Source organism: Notamacropus eugenii, chromosome 2, assembly GCF_028372415.1.
Source record: "Notamacropus eugenii isolate mMacEug1 chromosome 2, mMacEug1.pri_v2, whole genome shotgun sequence".
Lineage (NCBI taxonomy): Eukaryota > Metazoa > Chordata > Mammalia > Diprotodontia > Macropodidae > Notamacropus > Notamacropus eugenii.
The window spans coordinates 98081586-98103892 of NC_092873.1; the positions used below are offsets into that span (position 1 = coordinate 98081586).

Here is a 22307-nt window from a genome sequence, read left to right on the forward strand (position 1 = left end):
CAGAATGAAATACACATGTAAATGGCCCCATGGGGATGACTTGTCTAAACCATACAGAATTACCAGTATGGGTCTCCAGACAGGTAGCTGTTAACCACGTTCAGGGCTGCAGGGGCAGTCCTGTGGGTGGCTATCCCCCTAAACATTAGTTCATAGACTTCCTTTTACCAATCAGCCGGGACACTTTTTTTCTTAATAGGAATATAAAAAACAGTAGTTACGAAGCATTTCCCCCAACATTAGGGGCACACTTTCCCACAAATACAGACACTATAGGATACAGAAAGAATCAGCACAGGTGTAAAGTACAATTGTAGTGAGAAAGGTACATATGGCCACTATCCTCTACATGTCATTTTTTGGTGCTCTGGACATGGATAAAAGAAGGCTGCCCCAGTACAGTCCATGCTTAGACAAGTTCTACCAAACTAGAAAGGCAGCAGGTGAGAACCTGATGACCCTTGAGGACATTTGTTTTTAATGACTAGTCTAGCTACATTCAGACAGGCTAAGGCACCAGGTGATTAATATTTTTTAGCCGCAGTCATTCCTGAATAACATTTACTAAGATGTTGAGAAAAACTATTCTGCATGGAGAGAAGTAACTATGCCAAAGAAATTAGGGATGCTTAGTACACCCATCTGACTAGAGTATGTATGTATGCATGCACACATATACACACATATACATACATGTGTGTACATATGCATGTTTGTATATATCTATATATTAATCCATATACACATACATCTATATACATACATTTATAGGCACCTCTGTATCCACACATGCACAAAGATTGTTGGATTTCTCTTTTAGCATGTAGGAAGGGTTTTGCCAATGTACAACATGGATATATAAAATATATAATTTCTTAATCCTTATTAATCCTTATTCATAAGGGTGAAAATACCATAGAGGAAGAAAAAAATCTTACTTTCTCTACAATGTTAAGAAGCAGTTATAAATTCTGTGCTTCTTATCTCTTCCTTTGCATTTCTCTACCCCATTACATTCTCCAGTATGGTTCTTCTGGCCTCTAACAATTTCAAGCTAGACAATTTGGAAAGTCTATTTCCCTGCCCCCAGACTCATTTGCCCTCTTCATTCGGTAGGACACTGAATTAATTTCCAGCCTCCCTGAGAAAGTACCACAGCTCACAGGGCACTTGTAGGTGGTACTTATGGCCTGTATCACTTTCATATTACCTCATTTGTTACTTTTACATCTGTCCCAAAGCACTTGGAACAAGGATGCAACACATTTGCTTTAGATCTAAATGCTTGTCCCTTAAGTGAGAAGGCAAACAGGATTTTCTGCTTTAAGAAAAAAGACGCAGTATGTTGTTACAAGATGTTCATTCATTCATTCAATAAGTATTTTCTACAAAAAAAAAAAAAAAAGAAACGGTTTCTGACCTCAAGGAGCTTATGCTGTCCTGAGGAAAACCACACGTACATAAAACAATTAAATATGAAATGCATACAAAGTAGAGACAAAATAATTTCTGCAGAGTGATAGAAGCATGGGGATCAGGACAGGTTTCCTGTAGGATGTGGCCTCTGAGGTGAGTCTTGAAGGAAATTTGGTAATTCATAAAGCCAAGGCGGGGGAGGAGTTGTATAGGGGATGGCCTATGTCAGGTTTGGGGAACTTATGACCTGCAACCCATATGGGACCCTCTAGGTCCTCAAGTATAGCCCTTTGACTGAATCTAAACTTCACAGAACAAATCTCTTAATAAAAAAATTTGCTGTGCAAAACTTGGACTTGGTCTAAAGCCCACACCCAAGGACCTAGAAGGCCACATGTGACCTTGAGGCTGCAGGTTCAACACCCCTGGCCTATGCAAAGGGAAAATAGGATGAGAGATGGGATGTTATGGATGAGGAATGGCCTACTTAAGACTGAATGTAGAGTTTGTAAAGAAGAGTAATAACCCTAGAAAACAGGGTGAAGTCAGATCGTGAAGTTTTAAAAGTCAGACAGAGCAGTTTCTATTTTATCACAGATGCAAAAGGGAGCAATGGAGCTTCTGAAGCCTGGGAGTAAAGTTGTCAGATCTGTGCTTTAGGTCTATCCACTTCTAGTTGAAATCCAAAGCAGGATCATTTGAGAGATCTCCATGGAGAGGATCCCCATGAAGAGAGGGAATTGCTATGAAGAGAGAGGATCCTTATAAGAGAGAGGATTCCCATGAAGAGAGAGGATTCCCACGAAGAGAGGGGATCCCCGTGAAGAGAGAGGAGAAAAGATCCCCACAAATAAAGAAGACCCCCATAAAGTGAGAGGATCCCTACAAAGAGAGAGGACCTCTGCAAAGGCTCAAAGGAGAAATTAAACTCATCTGGCAAGGTATTTCCTGCACAATCTAGGGAGCACAAACTTTGTTTTCCATTCCCTTCAGAAATGGGTGGATGAGAACCCTTCATTCTAATGGCCATAAAGACAGCTGAAGCAGGTGTTGTGGAGTGCTTAGAGCTTGGTCAGATATTGACGATGCCAGGGTCATCCACTGTATCCCAGGCCATCACCAGACATCCCGACTTTTGTCCTGTCACTGGACTTTGATGATTCTAGAAGAGAGAGGCTGACAGCTGCAACTCTGTCTCACTTAAATAAATTCGCACATGAATTCAGACATCACTCCATGATGTCATTGGTCCTCTTTAAAAACAAAGGATGAACAGCGGCCAAGATGTTCATTTTTTTTTTAACTTAAAAGGCACACCAAAAACAGTAGTTACAAAGCATATTCCCCAACACCAAGGTCACACTTTTTCATAAATACAGAGTATAGGAGTTGGGAAGAGTACAATGATATGGAGGGAGGTACATGTGGCCAAGGTAAATCACAGGTCTGGAACTGTAGGGCCTTTGTCTCTCTCTGAAGGATGACTTTCAGGATGGGGCACAGTGTGGGTGACAGACAAGCTGCTGGGCTCTATAATGCATTGAGTTGGAGTCTAACCTAGACCTTCAGAAAGAAAGAGTACACGTGCCATATTATCTCACCATGTCACAGAAATTCCTTTATGGAGTTATGTTTTAATGTCACACCTTCTGCTTTTATAGAGGACTGATAAGGGGATCCTCCGCTTGAACAGTATTTCTGTGTCTTTTTGCAAAATTATGGTTGAAGATATTGTTCACTGTGTCACCCAACGTCCTTCACACAAGGATCCTTGCAATAAACTATGGCATGGGTTTAGTTTCAGGAAACATTTGCTTCCGCAGATGAACTGTGTGCTGTTGGTTGTCAGAAAATGAAAATGTGTAATTCCTCTTTCTACCTTAGTAGCTAGAAAATGGAGTGAAATTTATCGTTGAAATGTGGTAGTAATCTGCTTAGCTTTGGGGTCTGAAAGCACTCATTCTTTCTGATTTCAGCTGTAATCTGTTTCACGTTTAAATGTCACAGAGAACTTTGTAAATACTAAGCACTTAATAAATGTTTGTTGAATTGTTGAACTGTGGGTCAGTCTACAGACTACAATTTGGAAGTAGGTAGGGTATAAATCCTAAATATTTCAATACTTCAGTGATCTGTGGAGGGGTCCTTCCAACAATGACTAATACTCCTCTATGTCTAGTCTTTGTGAATTGCTACTCTAAAGACTTCATCCCTTGCATCTCACTAAGACAAGATATAGAAAATGAATAGTGATGAGCCTCTCTGCTGATGAGCTTTAAGCAGACTTGGTATAACTTGGGGCCAGTTCCTGCTGGGGCTGGATGGATTGTTTTGTTGATTATCAAGGCTTAAGAAAGTGTTAATAATGTAGATTAAACTTCAGCATGTATCCTGGTTATTTTTTTTTTTCTGGAGAGGAGAGATCATTGTTAAATATTTCCCAGCACACCCCTGCTGATACTAGACCTTAGTCCCCACTATCATAGACTTTAAGAACCCAATGGTTGCTTTTATTCTATTTATGTCTCTTTAACTGGACTCTAAGAGCCTCAAAGGTAAGGCCTTTTTGTTTTTTCTTCCCTTCCTTTCTCAAGTCCTCCTCTCAGCTTTACTGAAAAAAACGGAGGCCATTCTAAGTGAATTCTCACTTCATCCTTGTGTCTACTAATGTACACCTCGATTATATGAGGTAATTTCCCCTACCCTTCCTTTCCCTTCTCCCCTCTTTCCAGTGTATTTCTCTTACTTTCTCTTCTCATTCTTTTCTTAACATCATCAAGACCCAACAGAACTACTCTCAGACCTCATCTAATTAAACTCCTTCTATGAACTGTGAACAACACATGTGTGTCTCCCCATACTTGAACATAAGTCATTTATCTTTCTTTGGTTCTTTATCCTTGTTTATTCATGTTTACCTTTTTATGTTTTTCTTCACTCTTGTGCTTGAACACCAATATTTCTCTATGGCTCTGGTCTTTTCATTAGGAATATTTGGACGCCCTCTAGATAGATAGATACTTTTTTGCTTTTTTTTTTTTAAATCTGGAAGCTCTGAATTTTGCTTACAATGTTTCCGATAGTTTTCATTTTGAGGTTTCTTTCAGCAGGTGTGATTGGCATGACCTTTCTATTTCTACTTAGCCCTCTGGTTCTAAGAAATCTGAGTGATTTTCTTTTAAGATTTCTTGGAATGTAAGGACTCTCTCTTTCTCTCTATCTTTTTCTGGTCATCGTGTTCAAATAGTCCAATGATTCTTAATTTTTTTTCTCCTTGATCTGTTTTCAAGGTCAATTCTTTTTGCTGTGCAACATTTCTCCTTTTTTTCCAGCCTTATGACTTTATATCTTGTTGACTAGTGACATAATTAACTTCTATTTGATTCTTTCTAATTTTCAGGGGGATTGTTGTTCAGACAAGGTTTTGTGCCACTTGTGCCAAGCTGTTAATTTCCTTTCCAAATCTTTCTTTCATGGTTTTCATTTCTTTTCTAATTTTTCTTCTCAAGTCTTCTTATTCCATTTATAACTTTTTAAAAACTCTTGCTTCAAAATTCTACTTGAGTTTGTGGCTGAGCTGTGTTTTTCTCTGAGGCTTTTTCTGTAGATGTTTTGGAGTCAGTCTCTTCTGTGTTTGTGTCTCAAATATTCTTGCCACCAAAACAGTTCATTACTGTGGGGTTCTTTTTTGTTCATCTATTCTCTCAGCAGGCTTCCCAAATTCAGACTTTATTTGATGGCTGAACTCTATGGCACCACTGGATGGAAAGTCTGGGCGGGTCCTGGGGATACTGAATGTTGTGTTCTTTCTTGAGATATTGAGTGTTGTGTTATTCCAAGATCCCAGGGACAGGCTAGGGACCTGTAAGGTTTTGGTGCTCCCAAAGGAATATGATCCAGGGCAAAGTATGTTTGGTACCCCCCTGATCTGAGCTTTGCAAGTTCCTGACCAGTTTAGGGTATGATCAATAGTAGATTACTGCTGGACTCTACCCCCTATAAACCATCTGGCAAACTCTATTGGTTTAAAGTGGTAGAACTGTAGGTTCCCTTTGGTATTGGATTCCTGCCTTGGTTATTTCACTACAGGGGAAAACAGATGCTAGAAGTGACACTCAGAGCTTGGAGGCTGAGCCATGCTGCTGCTGCTGCTGCTGCCACCAGTGCTGATTTCTGAACTTTCTCCTTTTTCAGTACACCACCCAGGATCTCCCTACCTGGAAACACCACTCCCCTGTACAGGTCTACTTCTCACTCTGCCCTGGATCTATGATCCAGAACTGGGTAGTAGGTGATAAAGCTTCCAGTTGGCACCTATCCCTGTCCTGGTGCTCTGGTGTGTGTCTGATGGAATCCTTGTATGGCCTGGTTCCCCTTCTTGCCCTGCTATACAGCCTCTCCCTGTTCACTGGAGTGCTTAACATACAGCATGCTTCTGGCCTGACCCATCCCCAGTATCTGCAGACTTCCCTGTCTATCTCACTATGCTGAGCTGGGCTGGAAATATGACTCACTGAGACTTTTTCTAGATTTCCTCATTGAGATTTAGTCTGGTGTATTTTCTAGATCTGTTTGGAGGAGTTTGTGGAGGGGAGCCCACCACACTGCCTCTTATCATTTAGACATGTTGACTCTCCTAATCCTTTTCAACCTATCTGCTGCATTTGGCACTACTGCATTTTGACACTACCCTCTTCCTGGATATTCTTTCTTCTCTGTGTTTCTGTAACACGACTCTCTCCTAGTTTGCCCCATACCTGATTGTCCTTTCTCAATCTCATCTTCCACATCGTGCCTGCGAGTGTTCCCCAAGGTTCTGTGCTAGGCCCACTTCTCTTCTCTGTCTGTACTTTTTCATCAACTCTTACAGATTTAACCATCACAGACAATTCCCAGATCTACACATCCAGACTCAGGATCTCCTTTGTGTTTTAGTACTGTATCATTATTTGCCTATTGGACATTTCAAAACTGATGTCCCAGAAATATCTTAAACTCAACATGTCTAAAACTGAAATCATTTTCATTTCCCTTCTTCCAAACTTTCCTATTTCTACCAAAGATAACCATCATCCTTCCAATGTTTCAGATTCATAATCCCAGCATTATCCTTGCCTTTATTATCCCTCAACCCATATATTCTGTTGCCTTCACAACATCTCTCCCATCTGACCCCTTTCCTGTACACATACTACTAGACCTTTATTCGTACCCTCATTACTTTTTTGCCTAGATTATCTTTTGATTTTGTTTAGAGGTAAGGGCTCTAATGATTTTATTGAACAACTGCAGCATCACAGATTTTCAGTCTAGTCAAAACCATATTCTTCTCTTACCTCACCTTAATATGAAAGAAAGACTTTCATAAACAGATTTATAGAAATTTCTTCTGCATCAAACAGCATAAAAGGAGGAAGGGGAAGGGGCAGCCTTGCCATATTCTGCCCCATGGCAGGTTGTCAGGAGGGGGAGTGCTGATGGGAGCGTTCACTATAATGTAGGGTCTAGTACAGAGCCGAAGAGAGGCTTGACCACAAGTTTTTCTAGTATCTTCCAACTCTAGTATCAAGGGCCATTATTGTTATACAGTTTTCTCCTCAGGAGGGGAGGTCTGGGCCCCAGAGGGAAGACAAAGATAGTTTATAAAATATCCCTGGCCTTGAGAATCCGTAGAGTACCAATTATCCACTAGAATAAGTTTTCAAGCTTCCTTCAACTCCAGTAGTACCATCAAGGGCCATTACTGTTCTATAGTCTGCTCCTGGGGCAGGCTTTCTCCTTAGGAGGGGAGGTCCAGGCCCAAAAGGAAGACAAAACTGTTTTATAAAATGTGTAGCTTTGAGGACCCAGAAAGCATCAATTCTCCACCAGAATTAAGTTTTGTAGCTTCTTCCAACTGTAGTGGTACCATCAAGGAGCAGGATTCCCATAGTCTTAATGAAGAAAGAGTTAGGGATTTTTTTACAAGGAGGGCCTGGTCACTGACAGATTACCATTGGGTTAGTTGAGTCAAAGCTGGCTTTCCAAATAGACTCTCAAAATCTGGCACCTCCTAAAGTGAAAGGGGTTGTGGAGTTGACATAAAAATGGCTCCATTCTCCACTGCTCAGGTCATGCTTTCTCACATGAGGGAAGGGTTGAGAAGGGACTTTTAGGATGAGACAGTTGAAACACATTTCCAGTTTGTAGATTCAGTTCATGCCTCAGTGGTCTTGGGCCTCCAAGTTGTAACAGCTACAGTTGCCTGCGGAAGTTGATTCTGGTCACCACGAAGATTTCCCCTGACGACTTGGCAGGCTGCTCAGTCACAACTAGCCAAATGAACTGGCCACAACTACTTAGCCTGTCAGCCTGGGGGACCCACACACCAGGCAGGCCTCAGAAGACCTGGGGGTGTATGGGCCAGGGCCTCAAGGAACCCACCCACAGTGGGAGGAGGGAGGGAATGGGGCCCCAGAGGCCCAAGACCTGAGGGCTGGGGAGGGCAACATCCAGGCCTGGGAGGGCCCAAGAGCACATCTGCCTCTGGCAGTGCCTCAAAAGCTTGTTTGGCCCAGATTATTGTAACAGCTCTTTATTAACTGGCCTCCCTGACTCAAGTCTCTCCCCACTCCAATATATACCAAAGTAATTTTCCTTAAGTAGAGATGCAACCATGTGACTTCCCTATACAACCAATTCCAGTGATATCCTATTACCTTCAGGATAAAATAAAATAACCTCTGTTTAGCTTTTAAAGCCTTTCATAACCTGGCCCTGATCTACCTTTCCAGCTTTGTTGGATATCACTGTCCTTCCTATTTGCAACCCCAGACAAAATGGCAGCTCTCTGCTCCTCACACTTGACACTGCATCTCCCTTCACTATGTTTTTGAACTGGCTGCCCCATATCTGGAATGCACTCTCTCCTTACTTCTTCCTTGTACACTCCCTTTCTTCTTTTAAGATACATTCAGGTAGTACCTTTTGAATTAAATTTTTCCTGGCTTCCATATCCCCCCAAATTGGTAGCACCCTCCTTCCTAAAGTACCTTGTATTTTATTTTACTACTCTTTTACTACTACTACTACTACTACTACTACTACTACTACTACTACTACTACTACTACTACTACTACTACTGCTACTACTACCACTACTAGTACTACCACTATTCTTTCTCTTCCTCCTCCTCCTCCTCCTCTCTCCGTCTTTATTTATTAGCTTTGTATTTAGGCTGTACATATTGTTCTATGTTCTTGTCTCACTCATTAAAGTGAAGGCTCAGATTACTGTGAAGAAAGATCATTTCCTTTTTTGTACCTACGTATCCAGCACTAAGCACAGTGCTGGTCACATAGTAAGTTCTTAATGGTTTTTGACTGATTTTCTCCATGACTCCTAGCATTGTGTATTGCACATTGTAGATGCGCTCAGTAAGTATTTATGGTTGACTGCTCTCTCACTTGACATTATTATCCAGGAAAACTTTTTTACTTTATCCAGGACAACTATTTTTAGGTATTCGAATACTGCACAAGCAAAGCAGTATGGGGAAACACAAACAAATACCACTGATTATCAGATTTATCTTGAACCAATCAGTGATATTCAGCTAAAACATCTAAATTAGTATCCAGTTATGTTTGGCTGTTTCATTACGTTGTCACCTACTAGCTTGTGACTTAGTATCCAGTTTTAGTTAGTCATTACACACACACACACACACACACACACACATATGTCGGTACGTATGTATATTACTATGCTTTTGGAAATTGATTTTAAACCATTCCCTTAGAAAGAAGTGATAATGGTCACATTTTTCTCCATAGGTTCAACCATCACATCAAATGTGGTCACTGCCATTACTACTGTAATTTACTGTAAGTTATATTCTCATTTGATTTTAAATGTACTCTACAGTAGTTTATTCCAGATGTCATGACTCTATGCTTTTCATTAGTGTAAGAAGTAAAGTTTATATTTTCTGAGAGATTTCCTGGGTGGGGTCCTAAACAAAGTACATTCTAATTTAGACTTGATCACTAAAAAGGGAAGGGGTCCTTTTATGCATACACATACATACACACATTCATGCACGTGGCTGGCCTTAGACAAAGGTCAAATGAGGCTAAATTAAAGGATAGGAAGACTCCCTATTACATTGGTCTGTCAGTGAAGCCTTTAAACTGTCATAGTTAAGCTTTATTCCCTTGGGGGTTGTCTCCTACTAAAATTAAAAAATGCGTGCACGTGCACGTGCACACGCACATGTGTGTGTGTGTGTGTGTGTGTGTGTGTGTGTGTGTGAGTGTGTGTAGGTGGGTGGGTGGGCACACTCATACACATATGCATATTCTCAGCTTCTGGTGGTCATACTCCTGGAGTTCCTGCAGGTATATAGAACCATAAAAATCAAAACCACATCTATATGTGAAGCAGCCCTAGGTCCATTGCCCAACATCTGATGTGCTGCTTGGGCAGCTGGCTAAGATGGTTACCAGAGGAGTCTGTTACACTATAGTGGGGTTTGATTACAATGTGTCAATGATGTTACTGGGAAATAACATTGTTTAGGGCAGTGTTATTGGGGGGATGCCAATACACATGTACAGCATATACAAATGAATTGGTTTGTATACAAGGACAGAAAAAAAACTGCCAGTAAACTATTAAGAGAAAGGAGATGATAGAAGGATCAAGAAAGATGATAAAGTGCAAAGGGGGAAAATGAAGATGGAAGGTTAGAGAAAGTAAAAAGGAGAAAAAGTCAGCAAAATAAACATAAAGAGAAAAAATGGGAAAGGAATGAAAAATGAGCAGAAAAGCACAGAAGTAGAAAAGGACTAAATACTGCATTTAGCCACTGATTCATTTCCTATGCCTGAAGCCAACTTGGCTCTTGAGGAGTGTCATAGGTCCCAGATCCATTTGAAGTTAGTGTTTGCAAGAAGTCCTCTCTCCCCAGCCTTCTGCCCAAATGCTAGCTGGAAAGGTGAGGGTTAAAACAGGAAATGGCTGTATAAACAGTTTGCTGAGTTGAGAGGTTTTCTTCAATAAGCAAAATTTACTTCCGAAATATGCTCACCTGGGAAATCGGAGCATTGGTGTTTTTAAATCTCAATCAAATAACCTCCTAAAGTGTTTGGATTATAACAAGGCATTTAATCTCAAAATGGCAGCTGGGAAATGTTAACACTTCTTTTCTAATTGGGATAGTATGGTTTTTAAAATAAATAGGTATTTCAACATGCTCTTAATTAGACTTCCAACCAAAGTGGTTTCTGTTTGAAGTTTCCTGATTATTTCAGGCAAATCTGGGCCTTCCTGAACTTGACACCTGCTGTAATTTAGAAGGAGGAGGCTGAAAGCATGATAAATAGACAAATAAGGAGCCCCAGTTTCCCATATAAAGGAGAGGAGGCAATATGGACCTACTTCAGAATGGTGCATTAATGAAGCAATGGGAGTCTGGAAAATATTTGTGTGGCCTGGAGCCTGTGATTGGAAACATGCAGCAATTTTCCAAAGGCCCAGGTCTGCTCCAGGCAGGGGAGAAAACTGCCTGAGCAGTTCCAGTCCCTTTGCTGAATTGGCCTGGCCTCCCAGGGGGATGGGGAGTTGGAAAGAAAGGGAGGATGGAGCTCCTTACTCCCCTGGAACCCGTGGAGAAAGCTTACCTTGTCTTAAATGCAAACCACTTATATAGTTATTTCAAATGGTATTTTCCACATCATTGTTTTTCTACAACAAGGGCTCATTAAATGCCTGTGAGAAGAGGCCAGATGTTGCCTGAAGAAGGACCTTGCCCATGGAACTGTCATAATGGAGCTGCTGTAGCTGATCTTGGGGAATTCCTGCATAGCTGATGCCCTGCCCTTTGAGCTTGGGGATGAGAAGAGAGCTCATGACAGAGTCACTATCCACCTTAGCCCGTTTTGAACCTTTCCTAAGTCCAACATTTTGAGGTCAGTTTGCCTTTATCAGAGAACTCACCTTTTGCTGGGGAAAGCAATCAGCTGAGTCTGTGTTCAGAACGAAGAAATTCATTGGTCTGTATAACAATTACAAGTCTACTGTAGCAGCCACGTCCCAGGAGATGGTCAAAAGGCTGACACCACTTTTATTTTTAAAGCATATCAGAACAAACAGTGAGAACCCTGAAGCTCCGGCCAGAATGTATTAGGCTTCCTGTGGTTTACACTGAGTTCTAACTATTACTATCACTGACAATTACTGAGGGTTATTATCAGTTTTAATAAAAGAAAATAACAGAAGATCTTAACAGGGCTACTAGTTACTACTTTCAAGGAAATCATTTCCAGTACAGTTTGGGCCTTTTTCTACCCTTCTGACATGGTGTCCTTCATTGTTCTGCAGTTAGAAGAAGCAGCCCCAGGAAAAGAAATGTAAAATAATATCCTTTAACCAGGTGATGCCATTTTCTCAATCAACTGTAACTCTTCAAAAGGGTTAGCATTGGTGCTATGGTTTGGTTAAGAAAAGGAGTCGGGGGTATGAATGGAGGGGCCTCATCATCTGTCCCCAAATATCTTTCCCACCAGTTCAACAAGGTACTTCCCAACCCTCCTTTGTGACTTTGGTCAAACCAAACAAACAAATATGAGTACATTCTTCCCAGAAGGACATTGCCGAAATGCACGTGATGCGGTTGAAGCTATCTATTTCTCATTTACACACTGCATACATCAGAAGCAGACTAGTTATCAACTAGGTATCTGTAGCTTTGGAAATCAGAGAATAGGGTATAAACTGCTGCAGGAAACAGAGAGTAGGGTTTTTGTTTGTTTGTTTTTAATCTATGCTGGGTAAGAAGTGTCTGGCATATGAAGTGATGCTGTTTAAGAAGAGGTAAATCAGGATGTGTCATACTGTACTGGGGAAACCTGAGCAGCCAAGGGCCATTGGACATCTGGTGAGAGTTGGTATCTGTAAAAGGGGTATGGCACGGAAAACAGAGCTTGCCTCTTTCACAATTTTGTCTACACCCGGCTCTGCCAGTAGCCTAGTAAAATGGACTTTATCCATTTATTCTTTGTTTTACAGAATTAATTTTAAACATATAACCCTGTAATCAGGCCAGGTGATTGCATTCTGTATTAACTCTCTACCTCCCCACCCTCCCCACACACAGACAGATACTTGTACTCACTTAAAGCAACTCGTTGCATCTGCCGTTGATTTATTTCTTCTTTTAGATGACCTGTCAAAGAAACAAGTGACAAAGCTATTAAGTTCTGGAAAGATACATCAGGCTGAGAAGTCTCTGACCTTCCAAAAAAGATGTTACGTGGAGAAAAAGAAAAGGCTTATGCTTCTCAGTTCAAGAGGGAGCTTACAAAACTGGCAGTGGAAGTGACAACAAAGCCAGGAAACCCAGAGGGTCACTACAAATATGTTTTACATTCATTGTATTCGATCATATCTGTCAGCCCTTTACAAATGCCTCAGCGGGAACCTGTGTCTATGTTAGTGATATACTTCCAAGATGTCATCACTGTGTGTATTATTGAGGAAGGCAGAGTATGTGGTCTTTTGTCCATCCATGAGGTGAGAGAGCTGAGACCCAGATCAAATTCTACCTTCTCCATGAAACTATCTAAACTGCTGTCAAGGGGGTAAGACCTGGGGCTTTGAGTTGTCCACAAGCTCAGTGTGAGTGCATAGCATATGGCTGTTACAAAAGCTATGACACAATTATAGTCTACATTAATAGAAGTATGATGTTTGGAGGGATCAAAGGAGAAGTATTCAGAACGCATCTGTAGCACTATGTCCAAATATAGGTTGGATCTCCCTCCCAAGAGAGAGATTGGCAAACTAAAATGTATCCAGAGAAGGGCCACCAGGAGAGTAAAGGAATGGAATACAAAGTTATATGTGGAACAATTGAAGGAACTAGGGAAATTGAACCCAGAGACTTAAGGAAGACATACTGTCTCTTAGGACATCTGAAGGGTTTTTATATTGGAAAGAGATAAGATTTTCTGTCTTGCTACACAAAGTAGGACCAGAGATAATAGATGGAAGATATAAAGAGGCAGAGTTTGAATCAGTATGAGGAAGAACGTTCTAACAATTAAAACTGTCTAACTTTGTGGATTACTTTAAAAGTAATGAATTCTCTGTTGCGGTAAATGTGCAAGCAGAAGCAACATCACCATCTATGAGGGATGCTACTCAGATGAATCTGTAAGCTCATTGATTCAGGAATTCCCTTCCATGGTGTAAAATGCAACCCATTTATGACTACCATCTTCTCTGAGTCATGTCCATGACCTTCCATAAGTTCATCACAGGGGGCACACCCAACACAAAATATACCCAAGCTTTCTTCAGACATTGTTAGCTCAACAGTGAAGCACTCTGGCTTTGCATCTGTCATTCCTCATTCTTACCATACAACCAGTCCATCTTTCTGTTATACATTTCCTTGATGGCTTCTTCTTACTCCTGTTCCTTAGAATTCCTCACACCTACCACATGCATCTCCATTGCCCCCTGTGTGATACTCATGTTTTAATCTTAGGAAGTACAGAATTCTATGTTTCACTGCCATATAGCATCATTAATTGAATGTCAGTAGTGAAAGAAGGGCCTTTGCTTTCATGGGAAGTCTAGGGCTAATCCATTTTTTTTTATGATTTAAATTTATTTATTTTTAGTTTTCAACATTCATTTCCACAAGATTTTGAGTTCCAAATTTTCTCCCCATCTTTCCCCTTCCCTGCCCCAAGATGGCATGCATTCTGATTACCCTTTTCCCCAGTCTGTTCTCCCTTTTATCATCCCCCTCTCTTATCCCCATTACCCTTTACTTTCTTGAAGAGAAAGATAGATTTCTATACCCCATTACCCATATATTTTATTTCCCAATTGCATGTAAAAATAATGTTTTAACATTTGTTTTTAAAACTGAGTTCCAAATTCTCTCCCTTCTTCCCTCCCCACCCAACCCCATTGAGAAAGGAAGCAATTCAATATAGGTTATACATGTATAGCTATGCAAAATACCTTTATAATATTGTTAAAGACTGTATTTCCCTTCATCCTACCCTGTCCCTCAATTATACAATTTTCTCCTTTGACCCTGTACCTTTTCTAAAGTGTCTGCTTCAGACTACTGCCTCCCCTCATCTGCCCTCCTTTCTATCATGCCTCTTTGTATCCCCTTCCCCTTACTTTCCTTTAGGGTAAGATACCCAATTTAGTGTGTATATTATTCCTTCCTTAAGCCAAATCTGATGAGAGTAAGGTTCATTCATTCCTTTTCACCTGCCCCCTCTTTCCCTCCATTGTAAAACCTTTATCTTGCTTCTTTTATGCAAGATAATTTACTCTGTTCTATCTCTCCCTTTCTCCTTCTCCAAATATATTCATCTCTTTCCCCTTAATTTTACTTTTTAGATATCATCTTTTCATATTCAACTCACCCTGTGCCCTCTCTCTCTCTCTCTCCTCTCTCTCTCTTTCTATGTCTCTCTCCTCCAACTGCTCTAATACTAAGAAAGGTCTCATGAGCTACAAATATCATCTTTCTGTGTAGGAATATAAATAGTTCAACTTTAATAAGTCTCTTATGATTTCTCTTTCCTGTTTACCTTTTTCATGCTTCTCTGGAGTCTTATATTTGAAAGTCAAATTTTCTGTTCAGCTCTGGTCTTTTCATCAAGAATGCTTGAAAGTCCTCTATTTCATTGAATGTCCATTTTCCCTTTGAAGGATTATACTCAGTTTTGCTGGGTAGATGATTCTTGGTTTTAATCCTAGATCTTCTGACCCCCAGAATATCATATTCCAAACCCTTTGATCCCTTGGTGTAGAAACTGCTAGATCTTGTGTTTTTCCTGATTGTATTTCCACAATACTTGAATTGTTGCTTTCTAGCTGCTTATAATATTTTCTCCTTGACATGAGAACTCTTGAATTTGGCTACAAAATTCCTAGGAGGTATCTTTTTGGGGTCTCTTTCAGGAGGTGATCAGTGGGTTCTTTCCATTTCTATTTTACCCTCTGGTTCTAGAATATCAAGGCAGTTTTCCCTTCTTGAAAGATGTCTAGGCTCTTTTTTTGATCATGGCTTTCAGGTAGTCCAATAATTTTAAAATTATTTCCCCTGGATTATTCTTCAGGTCTGTGGCTTTTCCAATGAGATGTTTCACACTGTCTTCTGTTTTTTCATTCTTTTGGTTCTATTTTACAATTTCTTGATTTATTATAAAATCATTAGCTTCCATTTGCTCCATTCTAATTTTGAAGGAATTATTTTCTTCACTGAGCTTTTGGACCTCTTTTTCCATTTGACCAATTCTTCTTTTTAGGGCATTCTTCTCCTCCTTGGCTTTTTGGACTTCTTTTGTCATTTAGAATATGTCTATTTTTTAAGGTGTTATTTTCTTCAGTATTTGGGGGGGGGGGTCCTTTAGCGAGCTGTTGACTGGTTTTCATGATATTCTTGCATCACTCTAATTTCTCTTCCCAATTTGTCCTCTATTTCTCTTACTTGGTTTTTAGAATCCTTTTTGAGTTCCTCCATGGCCTGCGACTAATTCATATTCTTCTTGAAGGCTTTTGATGTAGGAGATTTGCCTGCTGTCCTCCTCTGATTGTATGTCCTGATCTTCCTTGCCACCAAAGTAAGATTCTATAGTCTTGAGTTCTTTTATGATGTTTACTCATTCTCCCAGCCAAACACTTGATTTTCTATCTCTTTGTCAACGTAGAACTCTGCTTCCAGTGGAGGTGGGGGTGAGTGTATTGTCCTAGGCTTCAAGGATTTTGTATCAGCTGGTCAATACCCCACCATCTGTGGGCCCATACCTCTGGAAGCAGCCTCTCTGCCACTGCTGCTTCTGCCACTGCCAACACTGCCACTGTTGCTACCCCCCGCCCCCACTGCCCTGGGGCTGGGGCCAGACTGGCCAGACCTCACACTCCTCTTTCACCCAGGTACCACAGAGTCTTCCCACTGACTTTTATGGCTTTTGTGGGTTGAGAAGTCAGAAAACTGCCACAGTTGCCAATGATTCAGTCCCCTGAAGTCTGTTCCTTTCAATCTGTGCCAGGCCAGTGCAGCCTATGTGGGACTGTGTTCCACTCCCTGCCCAGTGGGAAAGTACCTTCCTATCGACTTTCCAGGTTGTCTTGGGCTGGAGATTTGTTTCACTCTGTCATTTTGTGGGTTCTTTAGCTCTGGAACTTGTTTAGAGTCATTTTTTATAGGTATTTGGAGGGCTTTGGGGGAGAACTCAGGAAATTCCCTGCTTTTGCTCTGCCATCTTGGATTTGCCCTAATTCACTTTTCTGAAGGCAATCTAGGTTCCTTCCCTCTTGTTCAACTCATTGTCCATCTCGATATACATACTGTTGGATAAGTCCCAAATGGAGTCTATCCAAATGCTCGTTGACATCTAGACAATAGATAGTCTTCATCCAGTTGGTGTTTCCTATCAGCTTAGCAATATTCTGGGGCTTTATGCAGTCAGCAAAATGTCATCCACAAGAAGGAACACCTGGAAGACCTCACCATCTGTAGGGAATTTCTCCTCAATATGGACCCTGCATAGGATCTCCTTCAATGGCACAACAAACACCTCTGGCAAGCACACATCCCCCCATTTTATGCTTCACCGAATGTTTATTATCAAGGGTCTGTTGAATAGGATTATTCTTTTGCTATATCTTCCAAGAAATCTTAAATGAGTCAGAGAGGTTATAGAAGGAATTTCTGCATAAGGAAGGAGGTTGGACCAGATGACCTCTATGGTCCCTTTCTACACTAAGATTCCATGATTGTGTGCTCAGAGAAGAGGTAAATCAGTGAGAATGAGGGTTTCTTTATGTCTAAGAGATTGATTTAGCAAATATACTAGTTGTTAAAATGTCAATGCAATCTGCCTCTGATATTTCACTTGCAGGAAGTGACTGGGGTAGTTTTCCAGGAAATGATGGTACATTTACTGCTCCTCAGTCCAGCATAAATCTCTTCTAACACTTTATACATTCAAAAAAAAATAGACTGAACAATATAATATGGTACCAGGATATGGAATAACCAGGGGAGATGACATAGAACATCCTGTACCACTCAGAAGTTTGAGTTTGAAGGGATATATATGTATGTACATATAATGTATGTGTATGTATACACACACACATACACAAGGTATATTTAGTCCAACCTCTACAATTTAAAAACCCAGCTTACAGCATCCATGATAGAATTCAGTCTCTGCTTGAAAATATTTAGTGACAGAAGTTTATTGTATTATAAAAAAAGCCAGTTTATTATAGAACAGCTTTGTTAGAAAGTTCTTCCTAATATTGAGCCAAATTCTGGCTTCCTGTAATTTTTCTCCTACTATTCCTTATTCTCTTCTTTGGAGCCAACTAAGAGAACTCTCCCCTCTCTTTCACATGTCAGTCTTTCAAACATTTCAAGACATTTATCTCCCCAACTCTCCTTGCCCCCAACAAAATCTGTCTCTTTCCTCATTCCTTTAGTTATTCTTCACTTAGCACCAGCCTGGCTGCCTTTGTCTGCAACTGCTCTAGTTTCTTATGGGTGTCCTACCAAAACAGATTCATTATCCATGATTTAGAATCTATGACAAGTAATGAGAAAAGCAATGTTGTACAATGATCAACTGTGAATGACTTAGCTATTCTCAGGAATCCAATGATCCAATACAATTCCAAAGGACTCAGAGAAAGAACTGATGGAGTCTGAATGCAGATCCAAGCATGTCATTTTTCATTTTATCTTTTTCATGTTTTTTTTTCCTTTTTTGGTCCACGTCTTCTTTCACAATATGACTAATATGGAAGAATGTTTTGCATGTTTATGTATAACCTCTATCAATTGGCTTACGCTCTTGGAGGGGAGGAAGGAAAGGAGGGAGAAAGAGAATATGAAACTCAGTAATTTTAAAAACAAATGTTAAAAATTATCTTTATGTGTAATTAGGAAAAATTAATTTTTTTTAAAAAGGGTATATGAGATGCATTTCTTGGGTATGAAAACTAATTCCAAATAATAGGAGATGATTTATTGATGTGCTGGATGGAGAGTGGAATTGGGGGAGAAGGAGAGAGGGTGAATAGAAGAAACCATCCTAGGCTCTTAGAAACACAGAATCTCACCTCTCTATAGTTTAGTACAGGATAGGACCAAGGATGAGTGGGTCCAAGTTTGTCAACTTGGAGGAAGGTAAACTAGAAACTTGAGTTAGCTCAGTCAAAATTGATTTTTTCCTTCTCATTTGGTAATACTCATTAGCATAAATTGACTTTTAATAATTAATTATCTCTTCGTGTATCAGTGTTTTATCCTACCAACTAGCTAAAATGTTCTTTGAGAGTATGCTTTTTTTTTTTTTAATTTCATACAGTGCCCAGTATAATCCCTTGCATATAGCAGGTGCATTTACTGGACTATAAAGTTCTTTAGTTCCCATTGGGAACTCCCAAGTCTCCTTTCTCCTAAAATCTCTGGAGATTTCCTTGAATAGGGTTCCACAAGGCCAATGGCCAAGGAAGTCTGGGGCAGGATTAAGGGAATTTTGCAGCCCTAGACCGGTAAAGAACTAGTCATGTAAATAAATTGGGAAATTTGGCCATTTGGAATGCCAGTTCTATAAACTACACAAACATAAATGTTTACTCTCAGAACAATGAGGCATTCCTTGAAAAAAGCTGGGTTTTTTTGTGATGTGACATATGGACAAGATAGTTTTAGAGCATAGTTAAGCAAAGCAGGATTCCAGACTTGGCTAGCCTCTCCCGCCACATGGCTAATTCCCTTTTCTGAAATCTCACCAAACAAGTATCTAAAAATAGCTCCATGACTGGTACCAAATTGTTTTTTTCCAGTGGAGTCATCCTTCATGTGCAGATAACAGTTTCAATAATATGTTGGATCCTGCAACTCCACAGGTTTTGGCAAAAAAAGGAGTTGAGGGGGATTTCAGAACTCACTCAGCATGCAGCTTGCTGTCATTATCCTGGTGATAAATTTGCTGGTTTTGGCCTGAGTTTCTGGCTACAGTCACATCCAGAGGTATGGAAAAGAGATGAAACAGTAATAGAGAACTCCCAGCCTGAGGCAAGAGGCTGTCTGGGAGAGAAACAGGACACATCAAGGATGAAAAAGAATAGGATGATGCAGAGGGAGAAGGGCTGAAATGCCTCTTATATGAGAGTGCTGGTAATTAGTCCTTATAACAGCATGTGGGAGAAATTGCCTTTTCTTTGCTTCCTGATCATTAATTAGCTGATATTGAAGGAAGGAGGGGAAAGTAGTAGGGAATGGGGCTGATGCCACATGAAAATTCAGAGAGGAAATATCTCACTAAAGAACACTTGGGTGTGGTGGAGGAGAGGGGGACAGAAAGAGCTGAGTGGAGGGTATTTTTGTGTAGAAAGGGAATGTGAACGAGGCAACATACTGCAAAGATAGGAGATGTGGTGTGCCCCGATACAGAGCAGGTTACATCTAAAGCACTATTATTATGAAATAAAGTCAGACGTACCATGTTTTTATATATGGCATTTTGGATACAATGGCTTTCCTTTAAATCTATTTTGCATCAATACTGTTTTTAGATGGTGACTAATGCTGAAGGTAGCTCTCACGAAGTAGAATTGTCCACTTGAGACCTTTTTGAAAGGAGTCATCTTGGGACAGGGGGTGGAAAGTCTGCATACTGATTATGTCAAATTCTGCCCTACTCTCAGATTTTATAGCACTACCAATCAATCAACGTTTATTTAGCGCCTAATGTGAGCGTGGTATTGTGGGAAATATGAAGATTATTTTCCAAATGTGTCTTGGTCACAGCCACAGGTAGCTGATAATCTAGTTGGAGGAAAAGACATAAAAATGAAAAGGTAAGAAACAATGAAAAGTACTGAAGGCTGTAAGTGCTACAGTAGTTTAGAAGGAGGATAGATCCATAAGGATAGATCAATCAGGGAAGATCATGGGTATAGTGGGCTGTGAGGGATGGGTAGAATGAGAAGTTTTGAAAGTGAATATCAGAAGACAAAAAAGCAGTAGCAGCTTGAAGGGCAGCTGAAAATTACTGGGAGATTACAGCTATTTTTTACTATGGCAGTAAGGAAGAGACCTCATATAAAAATAGTCAGCCAGGTCTACAGTAGCAAGAGGCAGCCATCTCATCTATAGGAATAAGTCTATGGAGCAGCAAAGGGCAAAGGGAAGAGGATGAGAGTTGGAGTCAGAAGACCCAGCTTTGCTACTTACTTGTGTGACCTCAGACAAGACACTTAACCTCTCTTTGCCTCAGTTTTCTCAACTGTAAAATGAGGGGCTTGCACTAGATGAACTCAGAGGTGTCTTCTAGCCCTAAATTTATGATCCTAGGAATAAAGGAAGGGGAAGGGAGAGCATTCCAGATTACATGAGCAAACACTAAGAGGTTGGGAATGTATAAGGTGTGTTTGAAGATACTGAGTGGACTGGTTTGTGGCAGGAGGGGAAGGTTCAGGTAGGGAAGGGAATGAGCATTTCTACAGCTCCTGCCATGTACCAGAATCTGTGCTAAGTCCTTTACAAATATTATCTCATTTGATCCTCACAACAACTCTGGGAGGCAGATGTCATTACTACCTTCATTTTACAGCTGAAGAAACTGAGGCAAATAGAGGTTAAGTGACTTGCTCAGGGTCACACAGCTAGTAAATGCCTGAGGCTGGATTTGAGCTCAAGCCTTCCTAATTCCTGCACCAGTGTTCTATCCTTTGGCCACCACCTTCCCCTGGTAGGTAAGAAATCACAATTGGAGTCAGATAGGGCTGTCACTAGGAGGCTATGGGGCAGGGTTTCTGAAGCCATCCAAGGTTTCAGAGTAGGGCAGTGAAATGAAGAAAAATGTTGATGTTACAAAGATCAGTTAGTCAGGAGACTATCATGAGCCAGATTAAGGTAGTAAGGAGCTAGGCTAGAACAATGCCAAAAGAAACACAACTCTCTGGGTGGCCTCTATTTGTTTCTTTTTCCTACAGAGGGTAGCAGTCCCAAAGAAAGATGAGAATAGGAAGTCTAAGTGGGAGCCAGATTAGCCATCTCTTAGCCTGGCTAAGAAAGATACAGGAGAAGCAGTGGCCAAGAAGAGAGAGAACAGATCAAGTCTATACTGGTGCCTGATTGAACTCACTTGAATTCATGGTTTGTGTGATTAGGAATTAGACAACTCATACTGATATGACACTTTAAGGTTTGTAATGCACTCTCCTTAAAACAGTTCCATGAGGAAGGCAGGCAAGCCTTTCCTAGCCCTATTTTACAAAGGAGGAAACTGAGGCTCAGAGAATAAAAATCTCCAATGTTATCATTGAGAGTTACACAGGGTTACACAGGCAGCACATGTCAGAACCTAGATTTGAATCCAAGTCTTTTAGCACCAAGACCAATCAGTCAGTCTTCTTTTTACTGCATTACACTGTCTTGAGGCTGCAAAGTACTCCATAAGGAGAGGAGAAAATAAATCACTGAGGATGACTTTAAAATTCTCTCTCAGAAATAAATGCGGTCCCCCCGCCCAACACTATAACTTTATCATTTCTGGGAATAATAATTAACAACAGCATTTTCTAAGACTCTATATGTTACAGGCTGCCATCTATGGGGCTTCACCATCCTGGGGCTTAGAGACCCAGCTCTGTCCTCAAGCAACTGTTTACAGAGAAATCTATTTCTATAAACATGCTTGATCAGGATGAGAGTCTTTTACAAGATGACCCAAAAGTCTTAGGCTTTGGGGACCTGCTATGTAGACTAGGATTGCCAAGTCATAGAATCAGAACCTCAGAGTGAGATGCAAGGGTGTGCCAGAGCCAACTCATACTGGATCAAAAGGGTCAATTG

The 22307-nt window shown here is 40.5% G+C and overlaps 1 protein-coding gene across 3 annotated transcripts in view; it reads right to left on the reverse strand.

The window, feature by feature from the left end:
- The window catches only part of KIF6 (kinesin family member 6), a 504404-nt gene that overhangs the window by 70779 nt on the left and 411318 nt on the right, over positions 1–22307 (reverse strand). For all 3 annotated transcript variants that reach the window (XM_072642001.1, XM_072642002.1, XM_072642000.1), the window contains one exon: positions 12573–12623. In XM_072642001.1, coding sequence (XP_072498102.1) covers positions 12573–12623 — 51 coding nt within the window. The remainder of the gene's footprint in view (positions 1–12572; positions 12624–22307) is intronic.